Consider the following 19,561-nt stretch of genomic DNA (forward strand, 5'->3'; position numbering starts at 1 on the left):
ATGAACCGCCTATTTGAATTGCTAATCCCTGAGGTGAAGAAACACCCATTAGTGTTGTTAGAAAGACAGTTTCAGGATCTTGACAGCAATGGTGAAGGAATAGTGTTACAGTTACAAGTCAGGATGGTTTTCAATTTATAACTACTCCCCTTATCCTTCTAGGTGACAGACAACATGGGTTTGGAAGATTTTGTCAGAGGAGCCTTGTTGAATGACAGTAATGAATCCTGTAGATGGTGTTCAGTGCTGCCAATTTGCATTAATATTGAAGATGGCGATTGAGCTGCCTATCAGACTACTTTCTCTGGATAGTGTCGGAGCTGCACTCATTCAAGAAAATGGGAATATTGCATCACACTCCTGGTACATGCCTTATAGATGGTGGGCAGACTTTGGGGACTTAGGAGAAAGTGAATACAGCAGATGCTGGAGATTAGGGAAGAGAGTGTGGTGCTGGAAAAGCACAGCAGGTCAAGCAGCATCTGAAAAGGAGGAACATGGACGTTTCGGGCAAAAGCCCTTCATCAGGAGTTATTTGGGGAGCTCATCATTTGGGGATTAGGAGTTCTTGAAGCCACAGTATTTATAGGATTAGTCCAGTTCATTAGATTAGATTAGATTACTTACAGTGTAGAAACAGGCCCTTCGGGCCAACAAGTCCACACCGACCCGCCGAAGCACAACCCACCCATACCCCTACATTTACCTCTTACCTAACACTACGGGCAATTTAGCGTGGCCAATTCACCTGACCCGCAGATCTTTGGACTGTGGGAGGAAACCCACGCAGACGCGGGGAGAATATGCAAACTCCACACAGTCAGTCGCCTGAGGCGTGAATTGAACCTGGGTGAGGCAGCAGTGCTAACCACTGTGCCACCGTGCTGCCCACAGTTCAGTTTCTGGCCAACGGTAACCTTCAGGATGTTAATAGTGGGGGTGTCAGCAATGCTAATGCCATTGAACATCAGCAAGATGGTTACATTCTTTCTTGTTAAAGATTATCATTGTCTGGCATTTTTGCAGCATGATTGTCACTTGCCACTTGTCAGCACAAGCTTGGGCATTGTCTAGATTTAGCTAAATAAGGCCATGGTCAGTTTCATTATCTGAGGAGTTGCAAATTATGCCAAGCATTATGCAATCATCAGTGAACATCCCCATTTTTAACCTCATGACAGAGGCAAAGTCACTGATGAATCAGCTACAGATGATAGTGTTCAGGACACTATCCAGAGGAGCTGCTGCAGAGATGTCCTAGGGCTAAGATGATTACCTTCCAACAACACAACAAACTTCCTTTCTGCTAGGCGTGAAACTAAATAGCACAGACTCTCCCCCTTACCCCTTCAAATTAGGGCAAATAGAGCAGAAGGATTAAAGCAACAAACACATATGGAACCATTGGGTAGCTTTTAACCATCTACCTTTCCTTACACCTATAAAACCTGACTACCATCTGGGGGGACTCACAGATGGTAGGAGAAATGGAATTTTGTCAGCTGCCGAGGACAATTATTCACGGTCCCTAGTATTAACTTATAGGGAAGTCTGTGGCAGGGGAGATCCTTCCTTTGCAGGACCTCTCTGGCTCTGGATCCATTTGGTTGTGGTAGGCCACGATGAATTCAGCACTGGGAGTGAATCATGCAACCTGAAGCTAAAATCGTGGCAGAATCAGAATTAAGTCAGCAGATCCCCAATGGTCTGTTGTCAGTGCTTTGCTCTCTTATCGAAACCCAAGAGTCAAGGTGACATTGAGCAAGTATGGCTGAAAACCTACCCACTCTCATTGGCAAAGGGGCTGGGGGCACAGGGGAAGAATCAAAACTTCCAGTTTTTTTCTAAAAGACTTTCAGACAATACTACGCTAGCCTCCGCAGAACAATATAATCATAGGCCAAATCACTTGATGAACATTATAACAAACCAAGCAAATAAATACAGTTTAAATACTCACATATCTCCTCTGCAAATCAGCCTAGATTAGATTAGATTACTTTAGATTAGATTACTTACAGTGTGGAAACAGGCCCTTCAGCCCAACAAGTCCACACCGACCCGCCGAAGCGCAACCCACCCATACCCCTACATATACCCCTTACCTAACACTACAGGCAATTTAGCATGGCCAATTCACCTGGCCCGCACATCTTTGGACTGTGGGAGGAAACCGGAGCACCCGGAGGAAACCCACGCAGACACGGGGAGAATGTGCAAACTCCACACAGTCAGTCGCCTGAGGCGGGAATTGAACCCAGGTCCCTGGCGCTGTGAGGCAGCAGTGCTAACCACTGTGCCACCGTGCTGCCCCTTAGTTTAACAAAAGTAGCTAATATATTATTTTGCCCAAAATGATTGCTATATCCATTTCCAATTGATAGTAGAACAACATTTATTAAACTGAACTATGCTACAGCTCTCCCCAGTATTCTGCTTCTGGGAAAAACACTTCATGCAGCCTCAGAAATGGCATCTATACCAAGCATTCTTACTCTCTCAATATCTTTAAAACAACCAGAAAGCAAATCAAATATGTAACTAAAGTAACTTGTAGCTTCACTTTGAGTATTTCAACCTTTTTTTCTGTTCATTACTTAAGCAGCAGTGTATTCCTAGAACAGAACATTGAATCCCATTTTACCCAATGATTATCTAACTTATCAATTTCCTTCTGAAACATCTCAAGATGGTCTGCCTTACATTTTAAATTTTTCATGTTCTAAACATGATCTTGGTTAACATAGTGTTTGATGCATCTGTTTCACTGTGAATGGTAATGTAGGGATGAATCTTGCATATGGCCAAAGAAATGTGACTTGCATTGAGTTTTTGCCATGAAGTTTATAACGTTCTCTCACTGTATCTTACTAAATTCATCATATTAATAATCTACCGACCCATGGTACCTCTCACATCTGATTCCAGCCCCCTGTTACCATACACCTTTCCCAAAAGATTTGCCACTCAAGATATCTCAGAATTAATTGGCATCCCTTGCGCCCACTGTGCACCAGGACAATGGTTCCTGACATTTGCCCCTGCTTTGGCAGACAGGAGGAAATCAATGACCTGTGGTATGGGCAGGGACTTGGAAGTATTGTTGGCTGGTGTGTTGGATATGTGGTCTCCTCTATCCCCAAGTCCAAGTCCATTAGAGGAGGCCACGATATCAGACCATGCCAGTCTAGTACAACCTTAGCACATATGTCAGTGAATCTCAAGCATATCCTACACTGTAGGAGTAAGGTCAATGACTTTCTCAATTCTGCCACCACAGCGCTACCTCCCTTCTCAGTTATCTCACGTTCACTCTATCTCTGCTACTGTATCCGCCTCCCATTAAAGCTCAAGACTCTACCACTCAGTACTGCCTGCAATATCTTCCCTTATTCTCTCTCTCACCCACCCCAATATCTGACACCACTAACCCTGAATGTTCTCAGCGCTGCCTAATCACTCACTCAGGACTCTTCCCCCCCAATGCAAAAATAATAGCTGTGCCAATTACTGTCAACCCCATAATACCTGTCTCTCTCTCTCTCTCTCGGAGGAAAACAGCCCCCTGTAGATTTGAAACTTATCACAGGTGGTTCATTACCAACTTCCAGCTCCTCAGCCCTTATGTGAAAAGCAACCTGACTCTGACCATCCTGAGTGGTTTACTGGCTATATCCAAGCCCCTGGACTGGTACAGAAGATGTGCCTTGACTTACTGTAATCTTTCAGCAAAGATTTGCCCTCTTGACTTGACTACAACCTGCGGCAACTATGACAAGATCCTTGCCTTTGTATCTGTACTAAATGGTAAGGCAAGGTAGTAGTAATATGAATCCGGTATCTCTGGTTGACAAAGCAAACTGCAAAAAGACAAGGCAAAGCAAAGCAGGGATGCTGTGAGCATTCAGGTAGGCTCATGCCAGGAGCTGGATCCTCATCATTCAGTGTGCTTGCTTCAGCAGTACAATGGCAGTTCTGGTGCAGACCAAGGTACATTTTTAAAGTCCAGAGCAAATGTACATAGATCAGAGAAAGGTCAGGAGGGTTTGACACATATCGGTTGTCACTGTTCATGGGGCGCATGTGGTCAGTGCCCCTTAGGGAACACCTGTGGTGTTTGTGTCTGGTGACCAACTTGAACAACCTTCTGATCAAGCAAACTGAATCTGCCAAGTGCCTAGTCTGGTTTCGATATTGAATTTTCTCAACTTATAGATTCTTTGAGTTTGGTACGACAGAAGTCTGAATAGTAATTAGAAAAGTTAAGCTGTAACGAGCAATTATTCCCTTTAAATGGCAACTTGTCGCTGCCTAGTGAGAAACTTGTCATGCTGCATGTGAAAAGCAGGAAAGATAACATGAGTTGTTGTCATTGTTGAGATAGGCCTCACTTGACTTCTCATCTGATTCTGCCACACATCTCACTAAAGCCTATAAATGCTCAGAACCCCAGAAGATTCCACGCAGCAAATCTACTCTCACATACAGTTCACTGTATGATTTCTTCAACCTTACCGTGCCAGCCCATTGAATAGGGAAAAGAGACCTCAAACAGGTTGTCATATTTCGTCAAGAGTCTTTTCATTATAGAAGCAAGGCCTAAAAAATGACAAATGAAAGTAATTAGATTAAATAAATAAAAGCTCCACCTGCAGCATTTTAATATGAAAAAGCAAGTAACATCCTGACTGAATATTGTGCAGTAACAGCCTACCACAATTCAAATAATTTCATTTGCAATCCCTAATTTTACCTGAGTATCAATTATTTTAATTGAATCACTGAATACAAAGTATTAAATTGTGCCCAGTTAAAGATGATGAGAATCACTGCATCTTCACAGACCACTTGAAGATGACCATGAACCCTTTGCACACGTGCATATCTGTCATACAATAGGATATGGGTTGTTTAAGTCTGCATAAAGGCATCAGCCGTATTAAAATTAATTCTGTTAACTGGAGAGCCCAGGAATAGACAGCATTATTGAAATACTAAAGCAAGACTTATCATCCGTGACATTGCAATTACCAAAAATCAATGAATTGTTGAGTTGAATTGTTTAGTAACCCTCCACCAGGGATATATTTCCCTCCCCTCCCCTATCAGTGTTCCAAAAAGACGACTCCCTCCGTGACTCCCTCGTCAGGTCCACACCCCCCCCCCAACAACCCAACCTCCACTCCCGGCACCTTCCCCTGCAACCGCAAGAAATGCAAAACTTGCGCTCACACCTCCCCCCTCACTTCCCTACAAGGCTCCAAGGGATCCTTCCATATCCACCACAAATTCACCTGCACCTCTACACACATCATTTACTGCATCCGCTGCACCCGATGTGGCCTCCTCTATATTGGGGAGACAGGCCGCCTACTTGCAGAACATTTCAGAGAACATCTCTGGGACACCCAGACCAACCAACCCAACCACCCTGTGGCTCAACACTTTAATTCTCCCTCCCACTCCACCAAGAACATGCAGGTCCTTGGACTCCTCCATCGCCAGACCATAGCAACACGACGGCCGGAGGAAGAGTGCCTCATCTTCCGGCTAGGAACCCTCCAACCACAAGGGATGAACTCAGATTTCTCCAGTTTCCTCATTTCCCCTCCCCCCACCTTGTCTCAGTCATATCCCTCGAACTCAGCACCACCTTCCCAACCGGCAATCTTCTTCCTAACCTCTCCGCCCCCACCCCCACTCCGGCCTACCATCCTCACCTTAACCTCCTTCCACCTATCACATTTCCAACGCCCCTCCCCCAAGTCCCTCCTCCCTACCTTTTATCTTAGCCTGCTTGGCACGCTTCCCTCATTCCTGAAGAAGGGCTCATGCCCGAAACGTCAATTCTCCTGCTCCTTGGATGCTGCCTGACCTGCTGCGTTTTTCCAGCAACACATTTTCAGCTCTGATCTCCAGCATCTGCAGTCCTCACTTTCTCCTAGTAATGCATTAGTTTACTTTACCTCCACCTTATCCCAATCCATGAGTTAACATTGTGCACGGTGGCTCAGTGGTTAGCACTGCTGCCTCACAACACCAGGGTCCCAGATTCAATTCCAGCCTCGAGTGACTGCCTGTGTGGAGTTTGCACATTCTCCGTGTCTGCGTGGGTTTCCTCTGGATGCTCCGGTTTCCTCTCACAGTCCAAAGATGTGCAGGTCAGGTGAACTGGCCATGCTAAATTGCCCATAGTGTTAGGTACATTCGTCAGAGGGAAATGGGTCTGGATGGGTTACTCTTCAGAGGGTCGGTGTAGACTAGTTGGGCCGAAGGGCCTGTTCCCACGCTGTAGGGGATCTAATCTAAAATCTTATTATGAGGCTGGAGGCAACACGGGCATAACAGTAGATTATTCAGACTATCAAGCCTTTCTCCCCCAATTATTATGCTCACGGCTGCTCAACACTTAAGTAGCCTTTACCCACACTATCCCATTACCCTGTACACCATTGGTTATCAGAAATCCATCAAACTCTACTTTAAATACATCAAGCATTTAACATTGCTCTCCATGGTGATACAATATTCTGAGTCAAGATAAACAAAGAATTTTGACTAAAAGTATCATCATTACACAGTAATTTTACGATTAACTGTTTAAACCCTGTCTTTTGTTATTTGAAAAGTTCTTAAAAGTGATGTTTCATGTATACAAGAAATGATAGTTTTCTTACTGTCTCTCTCATTATCAGATAAATCTTGTAAACGAAGCACATGTCTTCTTGGAATAAGTAAAGTTTGAAAAGGCCACATAGCCCAGTATGGAACTACGACCAACCAGTCTTCATTTTCAACCACAATACGTTCCTTCAAAACCAAAAACAAAGGGCAATAAAGATTGTTTACTGTATTTCAACAACAGAATTACACTTGGGCAGATATAAGCTCATCATAACTTATTTTCAAGTGTTTAAGTTGGAAGCAATTTAGCTTTAATTGTCATATCATTATGAATATATTTTTTTCTTAATGACTGAGTATAAAACAATGAGAAATAAACAGGACAGATCATTGGATTTGCTTTTAGGTTTGTGGCATCCTGTGCATCACATCCCAGGCGAAATCAAGTTTGGTCTAAGATTTCTTTGAAACAAGTGTATTAACCATTGGCCTTCAAGTTAGGTCAAAAAGACAATGGACTTGAATAATGCATTCAGGAGCCTGCAAAATTGTATGGTAAGCTTATGACCTTTGCTCTTTTGTATACTTGCAAACATTAAATAGTCCCTCACAACTTCTACTATTTTAACATCTCATCTACCCCATTTAGTTTACTTTCTATCACTTACACTTCAGCCAGAGTCACAATTCCTTCCAGATTATGAAAGTCAAGCAAGGGCCACTTTGGTTCACTTTCTGAAATTGCTACTACGCATGCAATGATTAAGAATATCCACATGTTTGCAAGTTGTCAGATGAATTTCACAAATTATTGCTCACCACGCATAACCAGCGATGCCTACATTTCGTGAAATAATTTTTAATAGATTTGCTGCCAAGGTACATGGGAACGAGGGAAGTTGAAAGTGTCTTTAAAAGGGAGGAGGGGTGGAAAAGATATTTGCAAGAGGGATTTCATAACTTAAAAGGAATTTTAAACAATTTTAGTCAATACATTTATCCATGTCATGAATCATCAACAGGAATTTCAGTTTCATTCAACAGGATTTGATTTTGCCTTTTAATGTTTCTACATGTTAATAGTTATAAAATATACAAGACAATCAATTCTCCTTATAATCACAAATTTATCTTTTTGTAATATGTCATTTCTATTTCAAAATGTTTCTAAAAGCAGATGGTGTGTCATTTAACTGTAAATACCAATACTATACCAGCCTCACTTCTATTATAAGTATTATTTTAGGTTGTCCTGTTCTACTACACTTTATATACTTCCTGCTCTATAAAAATAAATCATTACTGCAGCTTTTACCACTCATGTGACTATGTTTACACAACACAGATTTCAGGCATTCAGGGCTGATACATGAAATAGATGTGACATGCATTCATTTTGCTACAAAGAATAACAAAACTTTTTTTTAAAAATGAATTGGAAATATTAGATGTCTGCATGTAAAACAATTTTGGTGTCCTTGTACTTTTTAATATTTATTTGTAGGATATGGACATCACTAGCAATGTTCACACTTCTTGTCCATCCTTAATGTTCCTGAGGTGGTGATGGTGAGCTGACTGCTTGAATCACTAAAGTTTGTATGGTGTTCATACATCCGTTGCGCGTTAGGAAAGCATTTTCAGGATCCTGACCCATAAAACACAGAGATGCGATACAGGCACACCAAACAAATAATATATTGGTCGTTATGCAAGGAGGTTAAGAGTTTTAATAAGTGTGGATAGCAAATGGATAAATAACAGAAGACAGAGAGTGGGGAGGAGGGGGTATTTTCAGAATGGCAACCTGTAACTAGTGGAATGTCACAGGGATCAGTGCTGGGGCGACAATTATTTATAATATATATTAATGGCTTGGATGACAAAACTAGGTGGGAAGGCAAGTGGTACAGATGACACAAAGAATCTACAAAGGGCTACAGGCAGGTTAAGTGAGTGGGCAAATTCAAATTTGACAGATGGCAAAAATGCAGAAAAATGAACATTTCTGCATTTTGGCAGGAAGAGGAGCAGCTAAATTTTATTTAAATAGAGAACAACTGCAGAAAACTACAGATATTTGGGAATCCTTGTGCATTAATCACAAAGAAACATGCATACATAATCAGCAGGTAATGAGGAAGGTAAATAGTTGGTCTGTATTTCAAAGGGAATTGAATATAAAAATAGGTAGGTTTTGTTAAGGCTATACAAATAACCACTTAGATCACACCAAGAGTATTGCAAACAGCTTCAGTCCTCTAGAAGTAGAAAAGAAAAAAATAAAATGGCACAAAGTTGGATGGAAGGAGGAATTGGGAGGAGGAAGAAGTCAGGCCTCCATGTGATTTGCACAAGCTGAGTGAATGGGCAAATGTATACATGACAGATGCAATACATGTGGACAAATGGGAGGTTATCCACTTTGTAACAAAAACGGGAAGGCAGATTATTATCTAAATGGCTATAAATTGAGAGATGGGAACGGACAGTGAGACCTAGGTGACCTTGCAAACTAGTCATTAAAAACAAGCATGCAGACACTGCATAGCTGGCAGTCAAGAAGGCAAATGGTATGTGGGCCTTCATAATGAAAGGATAGGAGAACACGAGGAGGAATACCTTGCTGCAATTATACAGGGCCTTGGTGAAATCACACCAAGAACATTGTGCGCAGTTTTGGTCTCCTTATCTGAGGAAGCATGTTCTTGCTATAGAGAGAATGCAGCAAAGCTTTACTAGAATGATCCTGGGGACAGCAGAATTGACATAGGAGGGGAGATTGAATCAGGATTACATCTGCTGGAGTTAAGAAGAAGGGAGGGCATCTCACACAAATCTGTAGAATTCTAACAGGACTAAATAGGCAGATACAGGAAGGATAGGAAGGATATTCCTGATAGCAAAGGAGACCAGAACAGGGTCACAGTCTAAGGATACAGTGTAAACTATTTACAACTGAGATAGAATTTTTTTCACCCAGAGTATGGTGAGCCTGTAGAATTCACTACAGAACGCTGAGGACAAAACAAAAAAAAATTCAAGAAGGAGCTGAATATAGCATTAAAGGAATCAAAGGATATGGAGGAAATGCAGAAACAATCTTTTGAGTTGAATGATCAGTCATGATTACAAACGAACAGGTTTGAAGGGCTAAATGGTCTGCTCTTGACTTGAATCATTTATTGACACGTATTCAATATAAAATACAGTAAGAAGTTTATACTGTCGCCATGAATTGGCACCATTCTCATTAACTTAAAATAAAAAATAAAGATAGATAATTTAATGAAAGCCCAACTTTTACTTCTCCGCCACTACTGTCTCAGTCCGGCCTATGCCATGCTGCTGCCAGAGTCTTACTCTGGGCTTCAACACTGTACGCCATGCCACCCCAGAGTGCTGCTCTCAAACCCACGATCTTTGAGAATGCCACATCCCTTCAATCGTGACCTTTTGGACCTTTTCACAGCTCCAATGGTGTATAAATATTCGACCATCCAGGCTGTATGCTTTGGAATTCCCCTCTCAACCTCTCCTATTCTTACTTTCTTTCATGAGCTTTTCTTTTTTGTAAAACTTACCTTTTTGTCACCAGTCGTAAATCACCTTGTGTGGCTTACTATCAAATTTTGACTGACTACACTCTTGGGACATTTCACTACATTAAATGTAAGCTGTTGCTGTTCATACAAAAACTATATTTTCTCTTCTGCACTCAGCTATATGTACAGAAATAAATGGACCATTCTGCAAACAGCAGAATTGGTAAACACAACAACAATACATAATGAATGGTATTCAATCTCACTCCTCTTCTAGTACATGAAGAACATAGAAAACAAATCACAACATTCCTCTGTGTGGGTAAAAATAAACAAACAGCTTAAGGTAGTTTTAATGTTGTAACTGTAAGGGAGAGAACATCTTGGATCATGCTTGAGTGCGACAAAATAAGCTCTCTCAGGAACATTACCTCTCAAATAAGAGCAAAATACTGTGGATGCTGGTAATCTGAAACAAACCCAGAGAATGCTGGAGAAATTCAGCAGGTTTGGCAGCACCTAGAGAGAGTTAATGTTTCAAGAGCACTATTACACTTCTTCAATTAACTGGTTTCCTATGCAGCAGGTTGAACTTTTCACATTTGTGCACAAAGGCAGGACATTTTTCAGTTGTTCATATCAAAGAAGAAATCTTTTTCTACCATGTAATACACAGAGCAGTATGTACATCAAAAGAAATTGCTGGAAAACCTCGTCAGGTCTGGCAGCATCTGTGAAGGGAAATCAGAGTTAACATTGCTGATCTGGTGACCTGAGTAAAGCCAAAATGTTGTTAACTCTGATTTCTCTTCACAGATGTTGCCAGACCTTGCTGAGCTTTTCCAGCAATTCCTGCTTTTGTTTCTGATTTACAGCATCCGCATTTCTTTCAGTTTTTATTCAGTACATACATCAAAACTGACTCCTAGGTCCCACTGCAATGCATTTTTAAAATAACTGACTACAGCACAAATACTTGAAAATTAAAAAGTGACATAAAAGTCAAGAATCAAATTAATAATTATTAAAAATAATGATTTTTACACAGCTATGTTGGAAGTTCACAAGTATGCATAACTTGTCCTCTGTGCGCTCAATGAAAATATGGACTTAAACCAAGTGGTCTCCACAATAATAAAAAATGAGGTCTGCAGATGCTGGAGATCACAGCTGAAAATGTGTTGCTGGTCAAAGCACAGCAGGCCAGGCAGCATCTCAGGAATAGAGAATTCGACGTTTCGAGCATAAGCCCTTCGTCAGGAATCTCCACAATAGGGTTCACAAGGCTGGACTAATTCTTTTCTTGTTGGAAATTCCTTTTCATAATGTACTAGGATCATATTGCCAGAGTTTAAGTGTCCTTTGGGCTTTAAAATTATATTCATTCAAAAAAGGTTAAACCATATTTATATTTCAAAAGATTGTCAATATCCATAATTATGGAAACGTATAGAATTATGAAAGTACACCCAACTTTCTAAATACATAGTTTCAATATATGGGTGTGGAGGGGATGGTTCAGGCATACTGTAAATATATCAATTTAGCACAGAAATATGGGTACTTTCAGTAAGCAAAATAAATGAAAGTCCGTTTTAAATCATTTGAAAAACAAAATAGTTGCACTATAGCCCACCTAGAAGAACTATTAAAATATATATGCCTGGACTCAAACTGTTCAGTCATATCCCTAAACATACACTATGGAGATATCACAAGAAATCTTCACCTTATGACGAATAGTAAATAAAAACATACTTCCTTGAAGTTTTATCAATTAACTAAATAGCGGCAAGTTGAGAGAGGAAAATTGGCAATTATCCTTAAAAAGGACAAGAAAGAGAAAAGAAAGATGCAAACAGTATGTTATGTTTCTGCTGGTAAGAAATTTGCCAACATCCTTGAAGTGTTGGAAGGAGGGGATCAGCTATACTATTTCAAACAGAATCACTGATAATGGTTCCCAGTTTAAAATCAAGAGCTTAACACAATCCAGTAAGATAACAGATCAAAAGTAGAAAGCAGTCTGCATGCATTTGCAGGCAGCAGAGTTGGTATTTTCCAGTATCTTAAGGTCAAGCAGGTGACATGCACTGATTTGCAATGGGGTTTGTTTCTCATCTCAATGTACATTATTTGGTAGTTTCTGACAACTTAAAGACCATTACACATTTTATAGATTGGGGTAAAAATTAAATTCTTATGTACAAAAAAATACATGTACTTTTCCCAATGCATATTGCTGGAAGTCAGAATATTTCTTGAATCAGATATCCTGCTTCATCCATCTCTAGATGTGGAAGCTACTAAGAATAAGGGCTTAACTTTCATTTTTTGGCAGTGTCAGTTTTGGTGCATTTCCTGACTGAAAGCCACAGCTTACAGTAACTGATAAAGGGAAAATAGAGGTCAGATTCCCAGTGTTGGTGTAGAAACAGGCCATTTAGCCCATCAAGTCCTCACCAACCCATGGAAGAGCATCCCACCCAGACCCACTTAATCTTTCCTTGGGCAAATCTAGCTCGCCTACACATCTATGTGTAATTTACCACAGCCAATCCCACCTGACATGCACATCTTTGGACTTTAGACGAAAACCAGAGCACCTGGAGCAAACCCACAAAGACATGGGGAGAATGTGCAAACTCTACACAGACAGTCACCCAAAGTTGGGTGCCTGGGCTGTGGGGCAGCAATGCTAACCACTGAGCCATCATACCACCGTCGGAGCTAATCAAATAGCCTTTGGCAGGCAGAAAGCCTTTATTATCAACAGCTAGTCACCGCTCCACAGAACAATCAGCAACTTGCAGCCTATCAAACCACACCACACCCCCCCCCCCCCCGCCACTGCGTACCAGCTATCTATAATAACTTCTCCCACTGCTTGAACTAAAAGCAGTGTAAATACCACTTCAAAAGTTAACTGACGATTATTGTAAAAGTACATAATCTATTCCATAGACCTTGGTTTTCAAAATAGACCTTTCCTCTTGTCAGTCCACAATCAAAAATATAGAAAAGGAAGAAGGTATAATCTCTTACACCTTACTCTAGCAGGAATCTCGCCCCAACTCAGAAAGATGCAGCACATTGCTCCCAACATCAAGACAGGTTGTACCACACCTCTCACATGATACTGCCAAGATTTCTCCTCATTATTTACATCTTTCAAGTTGCCAATAAGATTCCACCCTAAGTCTAAGACCATAAGGCAGAGGACCATATGTAGGCCATTCAGCCATTGAGTCTGATCTAATAATCCTCAAGTCCATTTTCCTGCCTTTTCCCATAACTATTGTTAACTTTACCTGATTAAAAGTCGGTCTGTTTCAACCTGGAATATATTTAATGACACTCCCTTGACAACCCTCTTTTTTTCCTGAATTCACGGGATGAGGGTATCACTGACTAGGCCAGCATTTAATGTCCCCTAATTGCAGTTAAGAGTTGAAATATGTGGGTCTGGAGTTGCATGAAGGCCAGACTAGATAAGGAGGGCAGTTTCCTTCCCTAAAGGTCATTAGTGAACCAGATGGGTTTTTTCAACAATCTACAATGGGTTCACGATCATCATTAGAGTCTTAATTCCAGATTTTTATTGAATTAAAATTTCACCATCACCAGGGTGGGATTCGAACCCAGGTCCCCAGAATATCACCTGGGCCTCTGAATTAACAGTCCACTGATAATCGCTATCTCGGTCTGTAGAGATGTACAGCATGGAAACAGACCCTTCGGTCCAACCCGTCCACGCCGACCAGATATCCCAACCCAATCAAGTCCCCCCTGACAGCACCCGGCCCATATCCTTCCAAACTCTTCCTATTCATATATCCATCCAAATGCCTCTTAAAATGTTGCAATTGTACCAGCATCCACTACATCCTCTGGCAGCTCATTCCATACACGTACTACCCTCTGCATGAAAAAGTTGCCCCTTAGGTCTCTTTTATATCTTTCCCCTCTCACCTGAAACCTATGCCCTTTAGTTCTGGACTCCCTGATCCCAGGGAAAAGACTTTGTCTATTTATCCTATCCATGTCCCTCATAATTTTGTAAACCTCTATAAGGTCACCCCTCAGCCTCCGACACTCCAGGGAAAACAGCCCCAGCCTGTTCAGCCTCTCCCCATAGCTCAAATCCTCCAACCCTGGCAACATCCTTGTAAATCTTTTCTGAACCCTTTCAAGTTTCACAACATCTTTCCAATAGGAAGGAGACCAGAATTGCACGCGATATTCCAATAGTGGCCTAACCAAAGTCCAGTACAGCTGCAACATGACCTCCCAACTCCTGTACTCAATACCCTGACCAATAAAGGAAAGCATACCAAACGCCTTCTTCACTATCCTATGTACCTGCGACTCCACTTTCAAGGGGCTATGAACCTGCACTCCAAGGTCTCTTTGTTCAGCAACACTCCCTAGGACCTTTCCATTAATTGTATAAGTCCTGCTAAGATTTGCTTTCCCAAAATGCAGCACCTCGCATTTATCTGAATTAAACTCCATCTGCCACTTCTCAGCCCATTGGCCCATCTGATCCAGATCCTGTTGTAATCTGAGGTAACCCTCTTCGTTGTCCACTACACCTCCAATTTTGGTGTCATCTGCAAACTTACTAACTGTACCTCTTATGCTCCCATCCAAATCATTTATGTAAATGACAATAAGTAGAGGACCCAACACCGATCCTTGTGGCACCGCACTGGTCACAGGACTTCAGCCTGAAAAACAAAATATGTAATCTCACATTTCCCCACATTGTATTCCATTTGCCAAGGATTTTCCTACACATTTAATCTGTCCATATCTCTCCACAGACATTCTGTGTTGTCCTCCCTATATGCATTCCTACCTATTTTTGGATCATCCGCAAACTTAATCATTGTACATTTTTCATTCAAGTCTTCTGTATAAATTGTGAATAACTGACTCCAGGACTACTTACCGATTGCCATCCTGAAAATGCTGCCAAACTCCAACTCTCAGTCTTCTAATTAGCCAGTCCTCTATGTATGTGAAATACTACTATTTCCAACACTATTGGCCATTATTAAGTAGTTTAAGCATTACACAAGGTAATCTTAGATATCATGGATACACTCCCTGCCAAACATTTTAAAACTAGTTAATATTCTTGATCAATATTTGAAAAAGACAGCATGAAATTTTCTTGACACTTGCCTTCCTAAACAACATAACTTTAGCACTCACTGTAAAAGTTAATTTTGCATTTGAAGTAATTTTCATTCTCTAAGAACAATCTGTAAAGAAACATCAATGTATAGAATAAAGGCAGAAAATGTTAGAAACCTTGGGCTGAATCTTACCAGAAATTAGCAAAGGGTTATTTTGTGAGTTCCACGGAGGGGTTTTCTCCACAGGCTGAGGATGTTTGTTCATGATTTTACCCCAACTTCACCTCACTAGTCAGGCATCACTCCCTTATGGAGCCCCACCCATCTGACACAAGCTGGGTTTTTCCATTTGCCATATGAGGAAGCACTCACCAGCACTGGTTCAAGTAATCACAGGATATCCCAATGCTGTATTTAAAAAAGCCATTATGCATCTGGTCAAGCATCGACACTCTGGAGCAGCCCTTCATGGTTCATTTTTTTTACCCCTGGCACGGCAAACCACGAGAAATTGGCACTTAGCAGTTAGAGACCTGGTGGTTCTGGGGGACCGATTAGTGCTGAAAATGGCCATCCTCTTTCCCAGCAGCAGGATTAGGAGACCACATCACCAAACGCTACCAGGTAGGTCAATGCCATCACAACCATTCGGAAAGCTTTCTGTGGTATAAGTGCCACACCTTTTCTCTGCTACCTGACATTATATCTCTGCTAGTGCACCGAACACCCACCAAGGATCAGGTCTAACATACTGTTCAATTCAGCATCTCTACTCACTTGTTCTCACCCGTACAATCCCTCACAACTATTAACACATTCGGCTCTACTCACTCACTCAGGACACCTCATCACCTGTCCCAGCTGTAATAAGTGTCCCAGCTACTTGCATCTCACTCACTTCATCTCATTCCAGGAAAAGGTGATGTACAATAAAACAGAAAGAAAATATTTTGGAAATTTGAGCATAACTTACAAATCAGTTTCTGGTCATTAATACCAGAATTTCCTCAGTCCTTTGTGCTTTCACTTACTCTCCACCGTTTCAACGTCTTAAGATTTCAGGAATTCCAGGTTTTTCTGTCTGTCTAAATTTAAATAACATGGTTTCCAGATACTTGGCTGATTCCAAACTTTCTTCAACAGATGTAGGGGATTTGATGGCCAAACGTTATTTTTGCTAGACTATTAATCCTCTATCTCAGCTAGTGTTCTGGGCACCTGGGTTCAATTCCTACTATAGCAGATGGTGCAAAATGAATTCAATAAAACAGAACTGGAATCAAGAACCTACTGATGACCATGAAACCATTGTCGGAAAACATCCAGATCATTAATGTCCCTCAAGATGTGTTAACTCTTAACCAACTTCTGAAATGACCGAACAGGCCCCTCAGTTGCATCAATCACTACAAAGTCTTAACAAAAGAAATGAAATTGGACAGATCACTTAGCATTGATCTAGCCAGCGGAAAAGACAACAGCAGAAACAGCCCCATCGACCCTGCGAAGTCTTTCTCACTGCAGCTAGTGCTGCAATTGGAAGAACTTTCTCACAGACTAGTCAAGCGACAGCCTGAAATGGTCATAATTACAGAAAGATACCTAATAAACAATATCCCAGATATCATCATCACCAACCCTGCATCTGTCCTATATAACTGGCAAGACCGACCTAAGAGAGGTGGCAGCACAGTGTCATACAGTCAGCAGGGAGTTATCCTGGCAGTTCTCCATATTGCTTTTGGACCCCAAGAAGTCTCATGTGGCTTCAAGTTAAACATGGGCAAGGAAGCCTCCAACTGATTACCAAGTAATGTCCTCACTGGATGGTGAATCATAACTCCTCCATCTTGGACAACTCTTGAAGAAAGCACTGAGAGTGGCAAGGGTGCAAAATGTACCCTGGGTGGAGGATTTCAATCTCCACCACCAAGAGTGGCTTGGAAGCAGTACTACTGATCAGGTTGGTCCTAAAAGTTAGAGCTGCTAGACTGGTCCTGTGGCAAGCGGTGAGGAAAAACCATACTTGAACTCATCTTTACCAACCTGCTGACTGCAGATGATCCGTCCTTGACAATAAAGCTAAGTGTGACCACAGCACAGTCCTTATGAGACCAAGTCCCAAGTCCCACCTTCACATTGAGAATGATCTCCATCGTGTTGTGTGGCACAATCACCGTGCTAAATGGGACAGATTTTGAACAAATCTAGCAAACCAAGCCTGGACATCCATGAGATACTATGGGCCATCAATAGCAGCAGAATTGTACTCCAACACAATCTGCAACCACATGGCCTGGCATATCCCTCAATCAAACATTACCAACAAGCCAGTGTATCGACCCTGGTTCAATGGAGCGTGCAGGAGGGCATACCAGGAGCAGCACCAGACACACCTAAAAATGAGGTATCAACCTGGTGAATCTACCAAACAGGACTACTTGCATGACAAACAGCTTAAGCAGCAAGTTATTAACAGAGCTTAGCAATCCAAATATGAATGGATCAGATCTAAGCTCAGCAATTCTACCACATGCAATTGAGAATGGTGGTGGACAATTAAACAACTTACAGGAGGAGGCAACTTCACAAATATCCCCATTGTCAATGGAAGAGCCCAATATATCAATGCAAAAAAAAAGGCTTCAGCTGAATTCACAGCAAGCATCAGCCAAAAGTGTCAAGTGGATGATCCATCTTGATCTTTTCCAATGCTTCCCAGCAACACAGATACCAGTCTTCAACCAATTTGAATCACCCCACTTGATATCAAGACCTGGTTGCAGACACCGAATACTGTAAAAGCAATGGGCCCTGACTACTTTCCGGCAATAGTACTTAAATCTAGTGCTCTCGAAGTTGCCACACTTCTAGCCAAGCTCTTCCAATACAGTTAGAATACTAGCATCTGATATGTGGAAAACTGCCCAGGAATGCCTGTAAACAAAAAGCAGGACAAAACCAACGAGCCAATTACCGCCCCAACAGTGTACTCTTGATCATCAGTAAAGTGATGGAAGGTGTCATCAACAGTGCTATCAAGCAGCATCTGCTCAGCAATAACCTGCTCAATTACACCAAGTTTGGGTTCCATCAGCGCCACTCAGCTCCTGACTTCATTACAGCCTTGGTTCAAACATGGACAAAAAAGCTGAATTCCAGAGGTGAGGTGAGAGTGACAGCCCTTGGCATCATGGCTGCATTTGATTAAGTGTGGCATCAAGGAGCCCTGGCAAAACTGGGATCAATGTATATCAGGAGCAGAGTGTCTTCTGGTTGGAGTTACATCTGGCATGTACGAAGATGGCTATGGTTGTTGGAGGTCAATTATCTCAGCTCCAGAATATCTCTGTAGGAGTTCCTCAGGGTCATGTTCTAGGCTCAAACATCTTCAGCTGCTTCATTAATGATCTTCGCTATATCAGAAGGTAAGAAGTGGGGATGTTTGTCAATGATTGCACAATGTTCAGCACTGTTCGTGACTCCTTAAATACCAAAGCAGTCCATGTTCATACACAACAGACCTGGACAACATCCAGTTTTGAGTGGACAAGAGGCAAGTGACATTCCCGCCACACGTGCCAGGCAATGACCATCTTCAATAAAAGACAACCTCACACCCACTCCTTAACATTCAATGGTGTTATCTTCACTGAATCCTTCACTATCAATATCCTTGGGGATACTGTTGATCAGAAATTCAACTGGACTCACCACATAAACACAGTGGCTACAAGAGCAGGTTAGAGGATAGTAACTCTGTGACGAGTAACTCACTCCTGACTTCCTAAAATCTATCCACCATCTATGAGGCACAAGTCAGGAGTGTGATGGATTCTTCCCCATTTACTTGGGTCCAGCTCCAACAATTATCACAAAGTTAGACACCCTGTGGGACAAAGCAGTTCACTTGATTGGCCCCAAATCCATAAGCATTCACGCTCTCCACCGCTGATGTTCAATAACAGAAATGTGTATTATCCACAAGGCAAGACGCAAAATTCACAAAATATCCCTCAAGAAAGACAAGCCAAGGAACTATAGACCAGTGAGGCTGACATCAGTGGTGGGCAGGTTTTGGAGGGAATCCTGAGGGACAGGATGTACATGTATAAGGAAAGGCAAGGACTGATTAGGGATAGTTAACATGGCTTTGTGTGTGGGAAATCATGTCTCAAACTTGATAGAGATTTTTGAAGAAGTAACAAAGAGGATTGATGAGGTCAGAGTGGTAGATGGGATCTATAT

At 41.7% G+C, this 19,561-nt stretch overlaps 1 protein-coding gene across 2 annotated transcripts in view; it reads right to left on the minus strand.

Moving 5' to 3' along the window:
* galt (galactose-1-phosphate uridylyltransferase) overlaps window positions 1–19,561 on the minus strand; it is a 77,965-nt gene that overhangs the window by 11,817 nt on the left and 46,587 nt on the right. For both annotated transcript variants that reach the window (XM_060829285.1, XM_060829277.1), the window contains exons 8-9: window positions 6,678–6,810; window positions 4,516–4,599 (exon numbers count right to left, since the gene is read on the minus strand). In XM_060829285.1, coding sequence (XP_060685268.1) covers window positions 4,516–4,599; window positions 6,678–6,810 — 217 coding nt within the window. The remainder of the gene's footprint in view (window positions 1–4,515; window positions 4,600–6,677; window positions 6,811–19,561) is intronic.

The sequence above is a fragment of the Hemiscyllium ocellatum genome, chromosome 1 (assembly GCF_020745735.1).
Source record: "Hemiscyllium ocellatum isolate sHemOce1 chromosome 1, sHemOce1.pat.X.cur, whole genome shotgun sequence".
Lineage (NCBI taxonomy): Eukaryota > Metazoa > Chordata > Chondrichthyes > Orectolobiformes > Hemiscylliidae > Hemiscyllium > Hemiscyllium ocellatum.